At 36.8% G+C, this 24,492-nt stretch overlaps 1 protein-coding gene across 3 annotated transcripts in view; it reads right to left on the bottom strand.

Annotated features, from left to right (window-relative positions):
- The window catches only part of nt5dc1 (5'-nucleotidase domain containing 1), an 88,606-nt gene that overhangs the window by 1,362 nt on the left and 62,752 nt on the right, over nucleotides 1-24,492 (bottom strand). Inside the window, exons 7-11 of one of the 3 annotated variants that reach the window (XM_089118381.1) lie at nucleotides 15,280-15,454; nucleotides 14,294-14,391; nucleotides 13,545-13,666; nucleotides 12,955-13,134; nucleotides 4,843-5,005 (exon numbers count right to left, since the gene is read on the bottom strand). In XM_089118381.1, coding sequence (XP_088974507.1) covers nucleotides 4,843-5,005; nucleotides 12,955-13,134; nucleotides 13,545-13,666; nucleotides 14,294-14,391; nucleotides 15,280-15,454 — 738 coding nt within the window. Of the gene's footprint in view, nucleotides 1-4,842; nucleotides 5,006-6,744; nucleotides 7,461-12,954; nucleotides 13,135-13,544; nucleotides 13,667-14,293; nucleotides 14,392-15,279; nucleotides 15,455-24,492 lie in introns of those variants that run through there. The other 2 variants (XM_089118382.1, XM_089118383.1) reach the window with 2 other exon arrangements.

The raw sequence follows: 24,492 nt of genomic DNA, 5'->3' as shown, positions 1-24,492 counted from the left end.
ATTAACTGTTAATACTCGGTTAACCATAGTGTTCGCGCTGCAACATACAGAGTTAATTTTTAAAACCTTTAATAACTGGTTGGACCCCATTTGAAACGAATTAATTTATAGAAATAAAACGCAGTGATAAGTAGGCTACAGTAGGCACATTTCCATCACCCTTCAAACTGAAATTGCCAATTGAAAATAGCCTACGCACAGAAACAAGTCCATTTTGCAAAAACTCCGTGTCCGCAAATAAATATTTATGATCATCATCATTATTGTAACATTTTATTAGGCTGCATATCCAAAAAAGGAACAAAGCACAAATAAACACAATATTTTGACGCATATCCAGTGTGTGTGCTTAGTGTGGAGCGTGCACTGATGGCTGCGAGACGCCCATGTGAACACTTGCAGTTTCATTGCAGTTCTTTCAGTGGAAACAACTTAAAATACTCTTTCATTTCTGGTCATACAGAAAATAATAATACATTATTGACAAATACATTTATTTGCATAAACTCACAATAACAAGAAAACGTTGTGCTTTAACAGCAGGCGCGCTTCATGATCTCCGTGAACTGAAGCGCGAGACCTGAAACAGCCACCGCATTCGAATTTGTTCGTTTTAAATTGGACATTTAAAGCTTTAGTCTGAGTAGACTAAAGCTTTAAATGTCCAATTTAAAACGAACAAATTCGAATCGAAAGCCAATATCTTCTGACTATGTAATTATGTAGTCAGCTAATTATGTATTTCTCTCTAAAGGTGGATCCGGGGATGGAGATTTGTTTTTAGCAGAAACTGATTTAGAAAATAATAGTTTATTAACAAACAATTAATGTCTCGTTATTTTATATTATTTTATTATCAGACACATTTATTATATCTTATAAATCATCTATAAATCTCCTTTCTGTAGGCTGTGGTTACGGCTCTTCTCATTCAGCACTGCGGGGAAAATATCATTTCCAGGTTCTAATTTGGCCTCAAAAAAACAGTAAAATCTTTTTTTTTTCCATATTCATTTGCCAACTATTTTAAATGTTTAAATGGGCAAAAAAAATCAAACAAATATCTGAAAATTTGTTGATATGTAAAGCCTATATATAACCTATATATATTTTTGTGCAGCATTTGACGTAGTCCTACAGTTCAAATGAACATTTTGGTGTTCAACTTTGCGTTTTACAAAATAACCATTCATTTTTCGTTTTGCAATTAGGCCGGATTAAATAAGGGGAAACGAATGAACACAAAAGTACACTGACCGTTTGGACATAATACGAGGCAGAGTTCTTCTTTTTTTTTTTTAAATCATAAAAGATTAAGGAATAGCCTACTAGACAAAACCTCAAAGAAATGCCAAAATCAAGACCTCGGAGCAGAAATGAGGGAGAAACACAGAAACTCTGTGTCTTTGCCTGCCATTAATGCTTGGATGACACACCACGTCTCCTCACATAAATAATAATAGGCTAATGTCTAGTGCGGTGGTTGTGATATAGACCGTTGACATTATTTTTGGAATGACTTATCGCGAAAGAAAAAAATGCTTTAGTCGCATAACATCTTTAATAGAAACGCTGTCATTTCACAATATTTTTTTTATCGACATTCAGAAAAAAAACGCAAAAGTTTTGTGCAAATGTATTGACGCCACAATTTTAAACGGTTAATCGGTTAACCGGTTTTAACCATGGACACCCCTAATCGAGAGGAGGTACAAAAGCCAGTACATATAACACAAGTAACTTGATAAAACATCTGAAATTTAAACACAAAAGTGAGCACGGTGAATTTGCCACTAGCAGTAGCACTCTGCAACAAAATTTGCAGCAAACCTTTTCAAGGCAAGAGAAAATGTCAAAAGATACCCCAAGAGCAATAAAAATAACAGAAATGCTTACCCAATTCATTGTTCTTGACAATAAACCACTCTCAATTTATTGGTTAAAGTTTGTTGTTAAAAAAATAAAGATGCTTATATGTTCATTAGTCTCATTGTGTTGTTCTTAGAAAATCACCCCCCCCAGGCATCGGTATCGGCGAGTACCAGGAAAAAATATCGGTACTCGTACTCGATGCTTAAAAAGTGGTATCGGTGCATCCCTAATAGTAATAATAATAATAACAGAGTAATTATTCATAGATAAAAACAACTTTTTTTTTTCTAAGCTGTTTCTTCACATTACTTCTCAAATCTGAATATGCCATTGAATTGCCCATGTAGGAAAACTTACAAAAGCACATTTATGTCATGTTTGTACCTTGTTTAGTCAAAAAGATATACTGAAAAATAGATTTCAGCTTGGCGGTGGCGGCCATTTTCACTTTCTCCATTTTGAGGCATTTTGGGACATTTTTGAGCTTCATATACAGCAGATTTGGATTCAGCACCCCTTAACACCCCTAGAAATGTTGTATAATATAAATAATCACAAAATGTCTCCAGCACTTTAAATAAGCACATTTTCAGGACTATTTCCCTCTCAAACGTGATTGGATTGTGCAGGCGCCACTGATTGGGACAGCCTATCAGCAATCACCTTCAGCTTTCCACCAAAGTCAACTCCGTGGTCAGCTTTAGATAAGAGACGAAACCATGGACGAAGACGCTGCAGCCCCACCTCGCCACACTATTTCGATTTTCTGAATTTTATTACATTTTCTTAAATGTTAAATAAAGCAACATGGTAAAAAGATGAAAATGTCTTGATTTTACTTTCAATTCCTTTTATATTCCCATACATAACTCCATGTAGGACGTTTCTGTCCATAAATGTGAGCAGAAAATGTACTTTTGATACTCAACAAGTACTTTTACTTAACATCTGACTGTAGTACCTTTACTTGTACTTGAGTCAAATTTACGTAGCAAGGGCTATCTGTACTTTTACTCAAGTAATAAAGCTGTGTACTAAACCTCTGCACGATTGAGCTTCAGGAAGAGGTTTGTTCTCGCACGTCAAGGTTGAGCTTCTGTTTGTGTTCGCTGATCAATGTTTATTCATCACATGACAGAAAACTCTCAGATTTAATTCACAATATATTAATTTCTGTTCCGATGATCAACAAAAGCCGTACGGATTTGGAACAACACGAGGGTGAGTGAATGGTTTTTTAGAAGATTAAAATATTTGTATAAAGTTGTATAAAGTTACATAGGAGCATAAGTCAAAGAAATATAATTAATAACTATTCATATTATTGAACAGACATTATTCTATCTTTCAGAAATACGTGTTTAAATCTCAAATCTTTGAAATTTGCTGAATGATCCATCAAAAAAATAGTCTTTAAAATTTAACATTGCATGCGATTATTTATTACACAAAAAGTTACTTACAAATAGGCAGCATCACAAGAAATGAACAGAACAAGAGTCAAGACAATGGGTCTCATTCACTAATAATTTGTAAGCGTATTTGTACACACAGGAGAAGTTCTCACGAAGTTCTTAATAATTCACAACACGTTTAAATGCACATGAATTTGCTCTTACCCTCGCTCTGATGTCAGTCAATGGGTAATATTCTAAATGGGCGTGCTCAAGGTTAGTCATTTGCATAAACATGCCCAAACATCTCCATATAAGGGCTTTCCACACACACTTTCCTAAGACTTTCGTCACTCTCGCCAAATTTGCAGACGCGATCTTTAAACAAAGCCAAGAGTGCCATTCTCACAACCTTTTCTGTGTTCTTCAGAAAAAAATTTATTGTATTATTTAACATTTATATATATATATATAAATATATATAATTGCATCCAAAATAAAAGTCTGTGTTTACATAATATATTTGTGTGTGCTGTATATAATTATTTTGTATATATAAATACACACACATGCATGTATATATTTAGGAAAATGTGTTATTCATAAATAAAATATTTATATTTATATAATATAGATTATGTCTTTATTTTAGATTATAGATTTATTTATATATACAGAATTTAAGCGCAAATAATTCTTAAATATATACATGCATGCATAGGTATTTATATATACAAAATAATTATATACAGCACACACAAATATATTATGTAAACACAGACTTTTATTTTGGATGCGATTAATCGCAATTAATTTTTGCACAGCCCTAATATATATATAACATAATATAATATATAATAAAAATGTTAAACAATAATAATAATAATAATAATAATATTGTTAACGTGTGGTTTCAGTTGTTCCTATATTTGTTCCTATAAATTTAGAATACATTTTTGGTAAATTGGGATTTGTTTGTATTATTAGACCCAATATTTGAAGTATGCGAATCTGAATAATGGCAGTAAACTAGAGCACAAGCTGAAATGCAGAAGTAGAGAACAAGAATATTTTTAAGGAACTGTAGGATTACAGATACAGATATTATGCGATATTAAAGGTTCCTCATTTTAATTTGGTGTCTCCAACAACAGATTTCCATGCATCCAAGGTCAAAAACTTCAATGTTCTCATAATATCCATTGCAGCATCACCTCTTTTCTCAGAGTCTGGAATGGTTTGATAAAGGATTGGCCTAGACCCAAATGTAATGTCTCGCTAAACACTCTCAGAGTTTGTGAAGTAGTCTAGAAAAAGTCTCCCGCTTATATCGGCCGCAAAGAGCCCTTCTGAAACCTAAAATGACAGATGGGACGCCCTATGGTCTCATGGACTTCACCATCACATGCATACAGCGGCCATTGTAAGTCCACAAGACCAGAAGTATGAAACTGAAGTGTGCCATTTAGGACAGGGCTAAACCAGTAATCGCTTTCCTAACCTTTTTGATAATATACCTTAATCAAAACCACAGTCTAAATAAGAAAAGAACACAAACTGGAAGCAGCAAAAATACCTGCTATAGCCTCGATGCTGGGTATCGCCATAGTGCTGTATGTGTGGATACTGCGACAACACCAGGTCAGCCTCCGTGTCTCCTCTCCCTCATTCTTCTGCACGTCTACAAAATATGAGCCCCACTGGTTCGATACGTCAGAAGGAGATTTCATTCCCTGATCCTAAGAGAAAGATTTTACAAGGAAGACAGAAAGAGAAAGAGCACAACCTTGACAAACCGCCACCAATAAATTCAGGACATTGCATAATATTATATTATATTGATACACTGTTAGACCTTACCAGGTTTTTTTACAGTAAAATACTGGCAACACTGTTGGACTAAAAATGGACTAAAACACGAGTTAACTAACTTCACTTGAAGAACTAAAATGTATAACTAAATGTATAATGCATTAATAATGTTAAAAAATTAAACTTTTGTAAATAAAGAGATTTCCACCGGATTCTGCGACTAACACAGACAGTGCCTTTTAAATAAAGCAACATGCAGCGTATCATCAATGTTTGTAGATCTTCTCCTGGACTGAAGCTCAGGCTCTACTCTTCAGCACAACGGTGACCCCAAAAAACAAGATTTTACAGTAAACTACTGGCAACAGTGTTGCCAGTATAAACCTGTTTTATAACTTACAGTTTATTACTGTTACAATACATTTTGTGGGTTATCTTACACTGTTAACCCTTTCAACCCCACAGGAAAATCCACACTAGAAAGAGTAAAAATTAACATTGATGCAGTGTTGCAGTGAGATAATTAAGGGAATATGTAAGTGATTGTTGAGCATTAGTGATGAACACCTGCAGTTAACAAGCAGAATCACTGAAGGAAAGAGGAACATCAAGAACAGAAAATAGAGAAACACAAGAACTACAACTGACTTCAGCCATTACACATTATTACACTTATTATTAACATGAATGGCTTTATTTCTGTCATACATCTATAGAAGATGTTGTTGAGATGTTTAATTAAAAATGTTTGGTTTGAAGTTACCATTATAGAGATCAGTGTTTGCTTTAGTTGGTCTGCTGACGCTGTTACATTCGATTTTCTTTTGACGCTGTGAGCTGTGTTTTGTGCAAGTCACACTTGTGCAGACACACAGTTTAGTAATGATTGGATTTGTCAAAACATGACAATCATCATATGGTCTGTTCATTTACTAAATAATTCATTCTTACTCATTCAGAGTTTAAACCTCAACCAAAAGTGTTACATTACCACCACCGTGAAACCACAGCAATTAATTACGACTATTTTTTTTAACATATCATACATAAACCAAAACAGCGCTACAGTCTTGTAGAAACACCAAGATATCAAAATTTAGCACATTAATCTCAACAATGGTGGCAATTTTTTTTATTCATGCAGCAGTGCATGCTGGGAGTTTTATAAAATCCTGGAACCCAGCATGCACTGCTGCATGAAACTTTTGAATGTTACCATTGTTGAGATGAATATTATAATTGTTGATGTCTGTGTGTGTCTGACTTAAGCAGGATATTATTTAAATGTTTTATATGATTACAATATTATTCAGATGACATAATTAACCAACATATTGACTTCATGTTGTAGATTCACAGATTTATTTTATAATCATAATTTAATGTAAGTTACAAATTGAATACCCATATATATTCACAGAGTACAAACCGGAAAGATCTGAAAATCAGACATATCCAGAATGATTGTGATATTATCGCAAAAGCCGATAACACCAGATCAACTTCCTTTTGACTTTTTCTTGGTACAACAAATGTGTTTTAAAACTCACTGTTACAGCAGTCAGAGAGAGATAAATGTCACAAGTCCAGGGATAAGAGACCTACTAAAGCAAATACTGATCTCCATTATGGTGACAAAAAAACTTTATTAATAATTAAATCTCTGTTAATTCTCAAAAAGAACTTTTGTACATGTATGAAATAAATAATGTTAAACTGGTTTGTAAACTGTTTTCACACTCAGTGTTGCTGGAAGTCAGTTGTAGATCTTGTGTTTCTCTTTCTCAGTTCTTGTTTCTCTGTGCTTCAGTGATTCTGTTTATCAGGTGTTCATCAGTGTCTCAATTCACTCACTTCTTTTCATTCAAGTGGACTATATTAGTGAACTAATGTAGGGAATAGTGAATGAGGGCATAGGGTGTGATTACGAACACAGTCTCTGAGTGTTGACTTTGAGAGCTGTTAATTCACAGTATATTCCTGTAGGCTAGTTTTGTTTTCTACGGTATATTACTGTTTTAATGGAAAATGGTATGATAGTGTCAGAATTTGGCCTGTTGCCAGTATTTTACTGTAAAAAACCTGGTAAGGTCTAACAGTGTATATTACATTATGTTCATATTTACGCGTAAGCTAGGTAACACGGGTTTGTTTATTCAATAGTATTTGAACGCCAAAAGTGAAAGTAATGAGAGATAAAGAGTGTGGCGAAATAAAAGGGTCTCGACGAAACCCGAAAGCAAGAGGATAAACGGTGATGTGTCCAGGATGACCACTTGTGTTCATCGGAAATGCATCTTAATCCTAGGTGGATACAAAGCCTCTCTCTCTCTCTCTCTCTCATTTCCTGGAGAGGTGGGATGGTTACAGGTCTAATCTGTTCTGAAAAAATTAAAAAATAAAATGCCACTGACCACTGAATAGTGTGTAATTGGAAAGGAAAATACACAGGCATCAGGAATACTACATTTTAATTGGTTTAGTGTCATGGTTCAAAATAACCTGTATTTTAATGTACTTTGCATCAAAATCACTGTTGCAAGTGCATTTGATGAAAACTGCAGCTGACTGTACATCATCCCTTACTGTTAAGTTATATTGTGGCCTTTCTGGGTTTATTCGATAGGATGGTCTGAATTGAGGAACAGGGTCAGGAAGTTAGGAAAAGGCCAAAAGGTCAAAGGTCTGACTACTAAACAAGTAGGGAATGCTTTACATATTCAGCTCTTTAATCAATTCAGCCCAAATTAGTGAAATGCCAGTGTTTGGGTTTTGAGGATGAGTACAAGTCACGTAACCTGTCCGACTCATAAAATATGACTTTATGACTTACCTTGCAATAAGTTTCAACGTAAAGATTGTCAACAAGTGTTTTGTGCAATAAATGACTGACTTAAAGGGATAGGTCATTTACTCGCCCTAAGGTCGTCCTAAACCTGAATGAATGTCTTTCTTCTGCTGAACACAAAAGGAGCTATTTTGAAGAATGTGGGAAACTGAACTGATTTCCAGGGTTTCCTTCCATTCATACAGGGTTGAAACAACTTGCAGATGAGTAAATGATGGTCGAATTTTCATTTTTAGGTGAACTAAATGCTTAATGAACTACAATGAACTAAATGTCCAATATAAAATCTGAGACCGAGAGCAAAAAAAAAATCGATGAATTTCTGAACTGGAGGACTTCAATAGAATGAAACACTCTGATCTGGTAAAAGAGGAAGTGTTTGATCAGAAGTTCCCACAGTTTGACGCACACACACACACACACACACAGTGTTGCATAATCCTGGCTCTGTGATTTTTGGAGAAAAGAAAAAGCTCTACTTTTTAAACAGGGGTTTTCAAAAATACTAGAATAGTATCATGATTGATAAATAAATAAATAATGCAGGCTAAGATGCGTCAGTGGGTAAAATCTATAGTTGTTTTAATCTAAGACATTACTGCACTCATATGGAGAAAATATTAATTTGGTCAAATTGTTTTTTAAAGGGTAACTAAACCCTTAGTCAGAGACTGACTCCGCCCACTGGCAATATTTGAAAAATGCTGAAAAAGTGGGCAGACCCCAGCGGAGATAGAGGGGACGAAATAGATGCGAAAACAGTCTATCCTGATCGTTTTCAATACTCGCAATTCCAACAGTGGTTTTGACGACACAAGATGGTTTTTATACTGCCAAGGGCGTAGCTCGCGTGGTGAGCTGAAACCTGCGTACGTCACGAAGAACCGCTAACATCCAATAGAAAAATTCAACTGCAGTAACCACCGTTCAACCTGAAGAGGGCAGCACTAAGACGTTTTTACACCATATATTGTAGAAATTAAGCACTGTATACACAAATGTCAAAAAAGTTACTCGAATCAATGACTGGTATTAATAAAGATCCATTCTTACAGATCATTAACTAAAAAAAAGTTGATTTAGGGTTTAGTTACTCTTTAAGTAGGTACCAATTTTTCAACAACAACAAAAAAAATGTATTTAGGAAAAAAACAACAATCCTACCAATATATACGAAGAGTTCAGATGCAAAAGCCTCTAAATGCCATTTGAAATTTTCTTCTAAAATGATCATTTTTATCAAGCTTGTATATTTAAGTTCAGTAATTTCACTTAAATGACAATTAATAGGTAATCTTCATTGCCATTTAAGTGAAATTACTGAACTTAAATATACAAACTTTATAAAAATGATCATTTTAGAAGAAAATTTCAAATGGCACTTAGAGGCTTTTGCATCTGAACATACATTCTCCTTATTTCGGTTACAGAATCCTGAAACATAACTAGTTGTATTAGTTTATTTCTAATTTCTTTAGAGTCCAACGTAAGTGGAACATCTTTCCTGCCTTTCCAAAGGTAAAGTTACAAATATTAGAGAACGTTTTCGGTGAAATTATAAACAGTTTGTTCATCTGAAAACTGAATCCTCAACCCTAAAGGACAGTGAGTTGAGTCATGTTACAGTTTTCTTAGCAATTTTGCTTCCTCAAAAATGATATTTCTGCTGTATAGACATATTTTTTGAAAGAACATCCACTATCTTTCCTGTAATTCTCCCTTTCCTCTTCCTGCTGACTGCCTTTTCTCCCACTGGTGTCTTTGTAACAAGTGATTGCAAAAAAATGCATGCAGCTGTTTTTCAAATCTCTGATGATCTATCCATCCATCCATCCATCAATTTTGGGTCTTTGGCCGATAGAGAAAAAGGGCTGAAAATATGAGCCGAAAATAAACGTGGCGTTCACTTTAAGACCTCAAGCACAGATCCATTATACTGTAACACGCGCATTTTCTTCCTCACCTGTTTGCGTCCACTAAAAACATAACTAAAGTGCGTTTGCGTGAACACTCACTAAGACTGTTTAAGCGCAAAATAACTCAGTTTAGTACTGAGAGGCGGCTTTAATTAAAATTATACTCTGTAACACCAGCAATATTCATCAATATTCAGCAAATGAGTGAGGAGAGGCGGGTTCGTGCGTCACTCACTGTCAGAGAGATCTTGAGAAAGCGCAGCTTGTAACGTTTATCTACTCTGCTGAAAATGAGTATTGGAAGCGTTTCATATATTTCCGTATCGAAAAATCTATATTTATTGACAATATTTGACAACCTGCCAAAGTGGCTAGTGAGAGTGACTTAGTTACACGCCACTGCTGAAACACACCCGGGTGTTAAACCTCTTAACTGTCCCTTTTTTTGAATAGACATGGAAATGCTCATTTCAAACTTAAATGGTTGCAATTCAAGAATGCTTTGGAATATAGACGTAAGATTGGTCTTGGTTTTGAGTTTATAGAAATGTACAAATGTAAAAAAAAAAAAATTATTCATATTTTATATAAAATATATATTTTCAAAACCTGGGCTACTCTAAAACTGCAGAAAAATCAAAGCCAAAAATCGGAACAAGTTTTGTTTCAAATTTTAGGTTGATATCTCAAAAAATGAGCTTTCAGTGAGATTTAGTTTGGGCGCAGTACCAAACTTTTTCACTAGGGCACAACCAGACTCCATTACTGCCCATATAAGGGCGCCTCCATTTCCATATGTCTTTTGAGTGATATGAACCATTATTTTCACACAATTTATGAAGTAGACATCCTGTTCAGAAGTAGTATGGAAGTTTGGCAGATTTTGATATGAATTCAACCTTCAGGAATCACATACAAAGAACATATAGCTTATTGCCATAACACAAATGGTGAATCTATTATTTTTTTTCGTAATATTTAAAACATTTTCAGACCTTTTTTTCTAAAATAATTGAATGGATGCTATCTTTTGAACTCTTGGAGGTTTCTAACTTTTTTTCATGATTTTTCATGTTCATTGCTATTTCAAAATAAAGGTCTGAACACGCTTTATGAGTATGAAAATATTCTTGTTGCAAATTGATAAATTACGGCTCCTGTGTAAATTATTTTGAAAATCAGTCACCAATAGGGTTGGGTATCGTTTGAATTTGAACGATTCTGATTCCGATTCCTTGTTTCGATTCCGGTTCCTAACGATTCTCGATTCCGATTCTTTTAAGAGGCAGGGTCAAAAAAGTTTAGCTAACCTTGCTTTTCTGAAGGAAATACTCCTTCTGTCACAAATACTCCTTTTGTCACAAATTTTGCATTTTGCCGAGATTTCGTTATTTTTAGAAAAGTGAAGCCACACTTTGGACCGCCGACGTAAGCTACTCATGTTCGACTCGCGTGGTTATACCAACACTTCCGGTAGACGCTTCTTCGTTGGTGTTGTTCAGCGGTTTCTTCTTCCGCTCGGCGGACTGTGAATATCGAAACTAGGAATCGAAATTTTAACTTTTGAACGATTCCGGGAAAAACGAAAAGATAGTCCCGATTCCAATCGATACTCGATTCTCGATACCCAACCCTAGTCACCACATATGGAAACTAGAGATTGTAAGCTTTCAAATGATTTATAGTTTGTCAATATTGTTTTAAAAATATAATGCCAAGCTGTGGTACGGTGAAAGTTAAGTGGTTCAAATGGTCTTCGTTTCGAACTTCTGGGCTTCAACAATTGATTGAGTAATTGTACAAAAAATATAAATTTTTATCATACAAATAATATATCATTTTTTTTATTTACTTCTAATCTATTCATTAATGCTGTGTTTTTGGAGATATAAAATACTTTTTTATCCATATACCACACAATTCCTCAACTACAACATTAGCTTGCATATGAAATATTAATTTTTTATGATACATTGCATTTATGCTCTAGTACTAGGCCTTCATTTCTGTGTAAAAATTTTCAGATTTATGCCGGATTTTTTATTTATTTTTTTTTGACACATGAAGAAAATATATTTAGTTTTTTTTCTTTTTTTCTTTCACATTTCCCATTCATTTCAATGTAGGGTCATATTAACCCCAAAGACCAGAAGTGTAAAACAATTTTTTTACAAACCTTCAGAACAACCGAATCAAGCCCAGTTTGTGTACATAGATAGATAATGTACAAAAAGTCACAAAATCTTATTCCACTGAGATGAAGGGAACCTTTTTTTATTAAGTAAAAGTCTAGATAGAGAGTTAATGTAAAGCCCTGGTTATATCATACATCGTCCAGCCTTAGAAAACGGTGTAATAATGCGGCTCATGGATTCTCGTCTGTGGAATTCTTCGCTTACAGATTATTATTTTCTTTTTTTAATGAGTACTCAAATTTAATCGAGCAATCGTGACAGCCCTACATAGAACTGAATGAAGAATAATATACTGATACTATTATTTTAATATATTTTTAGTCCAATTTTGGCGTGTTACTTTAAAGGTGCAGTATGTAATATTGACAGCTATGGTTGAAATAGGTACTGTAGTACAAATTATACATATTAAAGCCGAGTAGGCCCACACGCTGTAGGTTGGCGGGTTTTAATGCCCCTGTTCGTAGAGTTTTTTAGATGGATGCTGAGGCTTTTTAGGTCGGGTAGAGTCTGCGATCTCTGACCCAGTTTGTTTGCTGGCTTCCATTGCAACAGTACGCTGTGTTTTCTGGCAACTGGCAACCTGGAGTTTTAAGTTTTTCAGAAATGCAGTGGTCAAAGTTGATAAAAACAGTTAATCAAAGTCGTCCTAATAGACAAGAACGGGCATTGTTCAAAATTCATAACTTTGATGAAAGGTTTTGATCCACTTCAAATGTTGACTACTGTATAGATATTGCCAAAGACATTATTCCAAAACATAAAAGTAAGATTTTGTTAAAGATATCAAATGAGATTCCAATAATCCAAGACATCCAAAAGACAAACACATGTAACATTCCAACTCGCTTCCCTCTGAAATGGAGAGTGGAAAAGATCCTGAGCTTGACTAAACAGAAACAGCCTTTCAGTCCCACCTCAAACTTGCCCTTTTTCTCTGCAGGGCCTTCGGTCGGGGTGGGGCTGTTACAGGGGGTCGCGTTCGCACGGGGGACGCCCTCCCCCTCCATCTCCTCCACGATCATCACCGTCTCCCACTTTCCAAAGCTGCAGGCGGGGAACATGTCCGAGCGCATGCTGTCTCCGAAATACACCACCTGCATCAGATAAGACACACACGTGGACGCAAATCAATTCACACACACACTCAATACAGGCAGCATACAACATCTGCAGAAATACTTAAAAATAAAATTAAAATATTGTATCATTATTCTTTTTATAATAAATAAATTATAAACATTAGTAAATAATTGAAAGCTTAAAAGATTGGGAAATTAACAGTTAAACAGAATGTCACAAAACTTTGATTTACAGGTTTTCATGCAGTATATGGTCAAATTGGCATGTGTTATCTCTGTTAAGCATTCCATAATGTAAAAGACTAATCAAAGATATACATACACAGTTTATATATGTGTGTGTATATATATAGAAATCAGAAATCATTTTAATATGCTGATAAGCTTTGCCATTTTCAGAATGATTGAGGATTCAGACTGTCTACCTTGGGCTCAGGTTTGTTGGTCATCTTCTTCAGTAGTTCGTGTAGATGAGGCCAGTTGCCCTGAGAATACCAGCCAGGCTTTTCCAGAGACGGCAAGCCTTCGCCATCTTCAACATCATCCACTATTGAGAGAAATGTGTTAGGATACACAATGAGGATAACAAACAATCCTTCTATACAGTTTTAGTTTCAACACTTCCACATCTTACAATAACTGGTAGTCTTTCGTTAAAGGGATACTCCACTTTTTTTGGAAATAGGTTCATTTTACCACTCCCCCAGAGTTAAACAGTTGGGTTTTACCGTTTTCGAATCAATTCAGACGATTTTTTGATATTTAGAAGAATATCAGTAACCAGACAGTTTCTGGTCTCATTGACTTCCATAGTATATTTTTTCCTACTATGGAAGTCAATGAGACCAGAAACTGTCTGGTTACTGATATTCTTATAAATATTAGAAAATCGGCTGAATTGATTGGAAAACGGTAAAACTCAAATGTTTAACTCAGGGGGAGTTGTAAAATGAGCCTATTTCCAAAAAAAGTGGAGTATCCCTTTAAGTCGACCAATCACTCGTTTATATGAATTTAATTTCTCAAATATATGGGAATACTAAACCTTTAATAGAGGAATAATATGCGTATTTCTGCACTCCAGCGAACGCCTAGCTTTAGTGTTTTCTAAGTCACTAATGAACGTCTTTTGGCTGCACTGATGTCGGAGTCGTGGGAAGTGTGTGTTACTCACCCAGAGTTCTGAAGGGTCTTTGCTGCGGAACCAGAGAGAAGAATCCAGGCTTCAGAGCATTCGTGATAATGATGTCAAACAGATCCTCGAAGTCCGTTCTGCAAAAATATGAGTGTAGAAATTATTTGTATGGTGATTTATTTGTGTATATGCTGGCCGACTCCACTGCAGAAACAGGAACAGCAATAGGATAGCAAAAACGATATCAAAATATTAACAAACCAGAATCTCCTCAGCACACTTTTTACACTTTTTTTTTTGCCCAGAATCCTACACTACATGCAAAATCATATATAAAGTACAGCGTGATGATGAGGAATGCTTAGTGCTGTACATAGGAGAAACTAAGCGAGAATGTGTTCTCACCGTGTTCTCCTCAAATATACATGAGTCTGGACTGACAGATAGGGTTGGGTATTGTTTGAATTTGAACGATTCTGATTCCAATTCCGATTCCTTGTTTCGATTCCGGTTCCTAAAGATTCTCGATTCCGATTCTTTTAAGAGGCAGGGTCAAAAAAGTTTAGCTAACCTTGCTAACCAACGGTCTTTCTGAAGGAAATACTCCTTCTGTCACAAATACTCCTTTTGTCACAAATTTTGCATTTGGCCGAGATTTCGTTATTTTTAGAAAAGTGAAGCCATACTTTGGACCGCCGACGTAAGCTACTCATGTTCGACTCGCGCGGTTATACCAACACTTTCGGTAGACGCTTCTTCGTTGGTGTTGTTCAGCGGTTTCTTCTTCCGCTCGGCGGACTGTGAATATCGAAACTAGGAATCGAAATTGTAACTTTTGAACGATTCCGGGAAAAACGAAAAGTTAGTCTCGGTTCCAATCGATACTCGATTTTCGGTACCCAACCCTACTGACAGACAGTATGAACTAAGTCTAAATAACACTTTTAATTCAAAAGGTTTGATTATTTTATATTGTAAATAACTGTAAATGTTATGTCGATTATGAGCATGCGCGTAAAACTCACCCCAGTATGTGCTCACACACTAGTCGACAGTAGTCCGAGTGTGAGCTGGTGATGAGCAGAAGGATCTTCCCGCTGTTTTTCAGGCTCCTCAACCACCTCTTGACCGCATCCGAACAGGGCTGCAGGTAACGGCCAGGACAACGCTTCACACTGGGGAAATACGTCCCGGTGTCCTCTAAACATGCAACAGCAAACGCATCAATAACGCTCAGTTCTTAATAAGGTCAAACTTTAGATTTTTTAGAGTATTTTTTTTGGATTAAATAACATTAAACACCAACACATGCAATAAAAAAGGGCAATAGTAAATAAACAGGGCTAATTAGCGTAAGAGCGCAGTCCCATTAGAGTGCCGACGGGATTGGAGGCGACACGCTAATGAAAGAACATAGCCGGATCACTTCCATAATGTCCAAATCAATCGGCCACAGAGCGTCTGGTTTAAGGCGTGCTTTTTTCGGGTGGTAAATAATGGCGCAAAAACACCAGTCACCAATTATGGCGCAAATCACCTTGCGTGATTCCTTGAAATACTCTCCTCCCATACATTTAGCATCTGAAAGGGAATCTCCTACAAATGCATATGCAATAAGGTCCGCCGCAAAAATAACCCTGTCTACGCCTTTTCAGAGTGTCTTTAGTAAATCCTGACAGTGGTTTCTTTACGCCAAAAGAGAGTTTGCGCTGGCACAAGCTGTAAATAAATCTGGCTCTTAATAGTCTATGACTGGATCATTATTATTAGTGTTTCTGGCATGCTATATGTTTGGCAACAATTCATTTAACCCTCAAGGATGTGTGTAGCATTTATTGGTAACACTTTACAATAAGGTCCATTGGTTAATGACCATGAGCAATACATTTGTTACTGTATTTGTTAATCTTCGTTGATGTTGGTTAATAAAAATAAAGCTGTTCATTGTTTGTTCACGTTAGCTCACAGCGCATTACCTAATGTTAACAAGATTTGAATAGAGTATTAGCAAATATTGAAATTAACTAGGGATGGGGCCGATCCGATCCAGTATCGGTATCGGGACCGATACCAGCATAATTCACGTATCGGATTTTTCCGATCCAACCTGCGGAGAAATCCGATATTTATGATCCATTTCTGCGCTTTAACGTTGTCTGCTGAAATGACTCCAAAAGTGATTCCCGCCGGGCCTGCTAGTCTGCTATAGCTGGCTGCAAACTGTGGAATGGATACCCTGAACGGAGGTGCAGCTCAATCAGTGACTGTAACATAGGGCTCAATAGCCGCGTTTCCACTGCCGGGCCAGGGCCGGGCCGTGCTAGTGCGTGCCAGGGCCAGTCGCGTTTCCACTGTCACTTCCGGGGCTTGATCGGTGCTTCCTCAGGGCCAAAGGCCAGGATTTCTGGCCCGTCGAATACCTTGGGCCAGAGGGGGCCAGCTCGGGCTAGAGGCGTGCTCAAGGTAAAAGGCGGAGTTTATCGGTGTTATGGAACGTTATGATCTGAAGCAAGATGCACATAGGGGTGTCCATGTTTAACCGATTAACCGTTTAAAATTGCATAACATTTTAATTTGAACTGTAGGCCTATGCCAAATGCTGCGCAACAATATATAGGCTATATATAGCTACATATCGACGAATTTTCAGATATTTGTTTGATTTTTTTGCCCCTTAAACATTTAAAATATTTGACAAATTAATATGAAAAAATATATATTTTACTGGTTTTCTGAGGCCAAATTAGAACCTGGAAATGATATTTTCCCCGCAGTGCTGAATGAGAAGAGCCGTAACCACAGCCTACAGAAAGGGGATTTATGGGTGATTTATAGGCTATAATAAATGTGTCTGATAATAAAATAATATAAAATAACGAGGCATTAATTGTTTATTAATAAACTATTGTTTTCTAAATGATTTTCGGCTAAAAACATATCTCCATCTCCGGATGCACATTTAGAGAGAAATTAAGCTAGCCTACATAAACATAGAAGATTGGCTTTCGATTCGAATTTGTTCGTTTTAAATTGGACATTTAAAGCTTTGAATGTCCAATTTAAAACGAACAAATTCGAATGCGGTGGCTGTTTCAGGTCTCGCGCTTCAGTTCACGGAGATCATGAAGCGCGCCTTGATTAAAGCACAACGTTTTCTTGTTATAAATAAATTTATTTGCGAATAATGTATTATTATTTTCTGTATGACCAGAAATGAAAGAGTATTTTAAGTTGTTTCCACTGAAAGAAATGCAATGAAACTGTTCACATGGGCGTCTCGCAGCCATCAGTGCGTGCTCCACACACACTGGATATGCGCTGATATTTGTCAAAAATATTGTGTTTATTTGTGCTCTATTCCTTTTTTGGATAAAGGCGTCTTCTACATATGCAGCCTAAAAAAATGTTACAATAATGATGATGATGGTTATTATTATTATTATTATTTGCAGACACGGAGTTTTTGTGAAATGGACGTTTTGCTTATTTTCAATTGGCAATTTCAGTTTGAAGGGTGATGGAAATGGGGCTTTAACTGCTCCGTACTTGCTGCGTTTTATTTCTATAAATTAATTTCGTTTCAAATGGGGTCCAATCAGTTATTAAAGGTGTTAAAAAATTAACTCCGTATCTCGAGGTTGCGGCGCGCACACTATGCACCGAGTATTAACCGATGGGCCTCGGTTAACGATTAATGAATAACTTGAAAACGTGCCCGCAGTCCTACTTGTTATATCGCGCAAAAAATCGCTGCTTGAAATGGAGAATCGCCTGTACTGGTCTCGGGACACTATTGCAGCCACTACGGCAGTTGAGTTAATATACATGCTATGTTCCTAATTTAAAAAATAAATTAATTCATAATACCCGCTGAAATGGGCTGGGTTTTATGACGTTTGATCCTGAAAGGCGTGTTAGGGGTGGGGTCTGGAGCTGCGCTGTGGGGCTACTGGCCCGGCAGTGGAAACGCAAGCCCGGTGCTTGAGGCCCGATGCCACTAGCTCGGCCCGGCTCGCTGTTAGCTCTGGCCCAGCCCTAGCCCGGCAGTGGAAACGCGGCTAATGAGACACACCCCCGCTCAGGAAATCCATTCCGCAGTTTGCAGCCAGCTAGCAGGATAGCACTGAGCTATAACATGTTCGCTGTGTGGAAATCATATGGTGGAACTGGAAACACCGCTGCAGTGCAGAGCAAGACAGCAAAGTGCAATGTTTGCAAAGCCGTATTAATTAAACTATTTGATGCATGTTTGCAATTCGCAGTCCAGAAGAGAAAGAGAGAGACCTCTCACGCGGTGCAACAGCAAGCACAACATGACAGCCCGGCGTAATGAGTGACGACAGAGGAAACGTAGCCTGGTTACACTTTAGATCTGTGATATTAGTCTGATTTCCAAATATTAAAGAATATATTGAGGTAAAAAAAAAAAAACATTAAAAACAATAGCCGCATTCTGTCTAGCCAACTTCCTTCCCATCGCGACGGTGCGCTGTCATTTCTCCCTAAAACTCAAACTTTAATACAGAATCAGCACGATCGATGATTGTAGTAAAATGCAGTCTCTGCTGTTACTAAATTGCGGGACGCTTTTAATAATAAAAAGAGCTATTAAAAGCACAACATTTGCGCAAGAGATGCTGTTCCCAGTGCGGCGCGCTCCGAAACAGACCGCAACAAGACAAGCAAATTATACTCTGGGCTTCATATGCGCGTCTAAACGATCAAATGTAGACTGCACAAAAATGTTAAACCGACCGACTTGGAGATTAACAGTTAAACAATTTATTATGTCTAAAATGAACGTAGTTATGGAAATATTTGGGAGAAAATATGGTGCATCAGTAGACTATGAAATCTGAACTCGTTCTTAAAGGGGCAGCAGTATAAATGTGATGATTGCGACATTACTGAGAATCAAACAACCAAAGGCAAAGAGAAAATCACTCACAGCTCTTGAATGAATTACTTCAGCTTTAATAAGCATAAATCTATCTATGATAAACTTTGCAGTGCTATTTTACTTTTGATTACTTTATTATAATTCTTTTTAAGACCATACCTGAATAATGTTTGTAGACCTTCCTGAAATTAAAGCACTGTGTAGGCCTGTATAATGTGTATCTTTGTTTAATTGTCTATCTATTGTTTAATATATATATATATATATATATATATATTTATTTATTTATATATATATTGACATACATACATACGTACATATCATCCTTGCCTGTAGAGAGGAGTTTATTTCAGCATCATATAAAATCAACAATAATGATAAATACTATTAAAGCAAACACAGCTCTCAGGTATCGGAAAAGTATCGGTATCGGCCGATATCCAAAGTCAGGTATCGGGATCGGAAGTGAAAAAATGTGGATCGGTGCATCCCTAAAATTAACATTTACAAAGATTAATAAATGCTGCTCAATATTAGTTCATGCTAACAAATGTAGTTAACTAATGTTAACTAATGAACCTTATTGTAAAGTGCTACCCATTTATTTCTTAAACAAGCATGTCAGAGGACACATCCCATGACCATATTCCAGGAGGGAGGCTCGACACACAAAAGGGCATTTGCAAAATAGGCAAAAAAGAGAGCTTTTTGGCAGCAAACACACCACGTGTTTGGTGCAAACGGGGATGAAAAATATCCCAATATATCCGGCATACCCAGATAGCAAACTGACATTGAATCAACGTGGAAATATGACATCGAAACAACGTTGATTTGACATTGTTTTGCTCATCGAATTAACGTTGAACCAACGTCAGACGCGTCATTCTTTCAAAACTAACGGAAAATCAACTTGAAATCAACGTTGTTTCAACGTTATGAAAGCAAACCAATTTTCGATTTTCATTTAGCTTTGAAGAATGCCGCGTCTGACGTTGGTTCAACGTTAATTCGATGAGCAAAATCAACGTTGTTTCAATGTCATGAGAGACGTCGTTTCCACGTTGATTCAATGTCAGTTTGCTGTCTGGGTATACTGCTGGATCTTTAATGTTTGTGGGCCATTTTTTTTTTCCTGGAGCTCCTGGACATCTTGTTCAGACACATGGACTCATGGATTCTAAAAAAAAACCAACAGATGAAAAAAATCAAAACCTGACGGCCTCTGCTCGAAATCTTATAACGGGACATGTCTGGATCTTCCAGCAGGACAACGTCTACATCAATACAAAAATGGGTCAATGAGGACAAAATGAAGCTTCTGCCACGACCGTCCCAGTCCCAGACCTGATGAGTGGAGTGAACATAAGAGGCGCCAACATGGATCTGGGAATCTGCAGGATTTGACTAAAATGCCATCAGAGAGCATCAGATTATCATAATAGCAATTTCATTTAAATGATGCATTATGTTGCAGTCCTTAAAGAATTAGCTCACTTTTCAAAAAAACTTTTGCTGATAATTTACTCACCCCCATGTCATCCAAGATGTCCATGTCTTTCTTTCCTCAGTCGAAAAGAAATTAAGGTTTTTGATGAAAACATTCCAGGATTTTCTCCATATAATGGACTATACTGGTAACCAAACGGTTCAAGGTCCAAAAGACAGTTTCAGTGCAAAGTGTTCAAAGGGCTTTAAACGACACCAGACGATAAATAAGGGTCTTATCAAGCGAAACGATCACTCATTTAAAAAATAAATAACAAAGTTTTATAAGCTCAAATGGTCGCCTTGCTGTGTTCTGTGATGCGCGTTCGTGACTCTCCTGTTCGAACTTGTTCATCAAAATGAACGAATCTTTTTCAGAGTCATTTGGTTCATTCAACGAACGAAACGAACGAATTGACTCGGAAAAAAGATTTGTCATTTTGATGAACGAGTTTGAACAGGAGAGTCACGAACGCGCATCACAGAACAGAGCAAGGCGACCATTTGAGCTTATAAAACTTCAACTTTGTTATTTTTTTTTTTAATGAGCGATCTTTTCGCTTGATAAGACCCTTATTCATCTTCTGGAATCGTTTAAAGCCCTTTCAACAGTTTGCACTGAAACGGTCTTTTGGACCTTGAACCGTTTGGTTCCTATTGAAGTCCATTATATGGAGAAAAATCCTGGAATGTTTTCATCAAAAACCTTAATTTCTTTTCGACTGAAGAAAGAAAGACATGGACATCTTGGATGACATGGGGGTGAGAAAATTATCAGCAAAACTACTCCTTAAATAATTACACTGTTTTTTTATTTACTTGCCAATCTAACTTCTCCACACACTTGCCATTTGGGCTGGCGTTTGATTTTAGACCCCCCACTGCCAGCGCATCTTATTTTCATTTCTTATCCTGGCGTTCTATCTGGCCTACCTAGCCCATGTGGTTTACATCAACCGACACACACCCCTCGTGATTCCAAAACTTTTCCACAGCCTGCATGATCGCAGACTCGAGCATCACACAAGATCACGTTCAGCCCTCAACGTAACCCACACACACACACACGCCAGAAACGCTCAAAACACAGATTCAGATTTAACCGGTCAAATGCTTCACTACGACACTGACTGCAGCACGAGGCCGTCTGATCCTATCAAAACTCACAATACAAACAAACCACAGCTTCTCGAGAACTAAAAACCAGGACGAATGGAAAACCAGCGCCACTGGAGTGTGTAGATGGGCGAGTTGGTAGTGAGAGAGTGAAAGTATCAGTGTACGCAGGGTGGCCAAGCTTACTAAAACAGGAAGTGGACTGTGTTTGCCTGGAGTGAAGGAATGCGCTCCATATGTGAGACGTACCGGTTCTCTTCATTTCATGAACAGCAGAAAAGGAGACTTAGGAAAACAGGCATATTCACTAGTCTTCAGTTTATATTGGCAAATACTGTCGCACCACGTACACACAGCCACGTCTCTGGAATCATCTCACACATTCGCACGCACAGACGTCTCAGCCTACACACAGATCAACGCGGACCCTTTTACACCACTGGCCTCTTCCGAAAGCACATTTCTTTATTTAAATGGATAAATGTTTGTTTGCTTATATGTACAGGTCAGTGAGAGCACACATGCATAGCTTGTGCATTTTGGAGTGTGTTGAATCACACACAATCTTATCAGAGTACTTCTATGACATTATATAAGAGGTATATAGACATTACACTTTAAACTGACTTAAAATATGTATAAAACAAAAGGTTCACACATTTAAAATCTAAATAAACAGCAGCTTGATAATGGAGTTTTCTAACTGAGTTTATATTGCTCTACTGCCCCCATGTGGGAAATGCCACGTATCAGTCCAACTATGATTTAGCGTATGTGTATGAAAAGGTGTCGTCAGACCCTCATTTTAGACAGAATTCTTTCTTAAATTGGCAAAAACAAGCTTTTGTCTATGATTACACGAATTTCCAAGGGCCTAAAATATATTGAAGATAAAAAAAACAAGGTTTTATTGGAAGCACAGTTAGTTTCAGAAAGCATTTTAATTAACATCTATTAACACAAACCACTAATAAAAAAAGTTGTCATAATAATTCCAGTTCACATGGATAAGCGGAAGCGATAAAACAATTCTGTATTATACATTTTTAAGGCCGGACATTTGTTGAGGTTAATTTGTAAAAAAAACTATATGCACATATATATTCAAACGTGAATACCTATAGACTAAACACGTAATATGGATGTGCACGTTATCAGAATTGTTCACAGATTTGAGTTTTTGAAGTTTACGCATTTTTCAAAAATTGTCAAGCCTTGCACCTGGGAAACTATTTCAGTGTTTGGGTTCTCGAACCTCAGGCACTGTTAGAACGGTGTCGTGTTAGCGCCCCCTAAGTTAATAACTAACGATCTCTGCAACAGAAGTGAATCAATCAAAAACTACACTGTAAAAAATTGAAGTAGGATTTACTTGAAAAAATCTTGCTAACTTTTTTCACTCAGAAAATGCAAGTAAATTTACAAAGATTTGCTAAGTAAAAATCTAAACATATTTATCAGTAGCTTTAATTAGAAATCTTTGGAATATGCAAGTAAACTTTAAAAAAAAAATAAGTAATTTTAACTCGGCAAGTAAAAGGTTGATAAATTTCGATTTCCTTTGCCTTTGTATTACATTTCACTAAAACAATAATCTTGAATTTTATTAGTCATTTATAGTATGTGCTTTATTCAGATCATCTAAGTTATTTATATTACATCATGTCAGATGTTAAAGGGTCATTCCACCTCTGGAAAGATGACTGTGTATTTAAAATGGGTAATTTATGTAGAAGAAATGTGAAATTATTTTTTTAATTTGGAGCTTTCTAGACTGAGAAAAGACAGAAAATGTATTTTTGGCTTATGTGGATTAAAGTCCCTGTAAAGTCAAAATTAAGTATGTGTTCTGAGTTTGTCACACCACAGAAAAATGTGTTATTAGCCACCCAGCCAAATTTGAATGATAAAAAAGCCGGCAAGTACATAAAATAAGCTATCAAAATTTTGAAAAAATTAGCAGTTATCTCTGTTCTCAAACGCTGGGGGCGTGTCCGCTGGCTGCGCTGAAACCACGCCCACTAGCGGGAAAGCTGTCGACGGTGATATTAGCTGATACTGCTTTTGGAGACGGGAGGATGAACGCTGAGGCGGGAGATCGTCGTTTCGGCCCCGTTCACCAGTAACAGCGGATTATCAGTGAATCCAAGTTGTCTGGATAAAACTATCCAGTGTAAAATGATCACTTCAGAGGCGGGTGTTGCTGTCGGTGATCCTCAGCTCTTCATCAAGGTTGGTTCTCTAAAAACCTCTTCTTGATGTGATCGTTTTTATGGAATTTAAATGAAGATACCGATCTGTTTTGTACATGATCGCATCCAGGTAGTAGCCTATGCATTTCTGTGTCGAAGGCATCGCTAGCTAGAAAACTGTAGGCTCAGCTGTAGCTGTACTGACAGTCACCCACGATTGAGCGGTGAATGCGAATGTGCTCGGGGGGAGTGTTATTGTGTATAAGGGGAGAGATCAGACTCTGTGGGTCATCAAATAGGGGCGTGTCCAGGAGCTCAAGGGCTCTAGTGCGTCATCGAGCCCTGTTTTAGCCCCGCCCAAACAATCCGTAAAATTGCAATGGTGAAAAACTGATTAACGGTCTAACTCCACATTCACAGTTCACAGTCTTTGTAATATGTTTTAGCAATACATATGCAACATTTATAATGTGTTTAGAACTTTTTTGTAGAATTGCCTTTACAGGGACTTTAGAGACAACAACTCCCAGAATGCATTTGCT

The sequence above is a fragment of the Pimephales promelas genome, chromosome 13 (assembly GCF_988280905.1).
Source record: "Pimephales promelas chromosome 13, fPimPro1.hap1.1, whole genome shotgun sequence".
NCBI lineage: Eukaryota > Metazoa > Chordata > Actinopteri > Cypriniformes > Leuciscidae > Pimephales > Pimephales promelas.
This window is presented reverse-complemented; position numbering and strand designations above follow the sequence as displayed.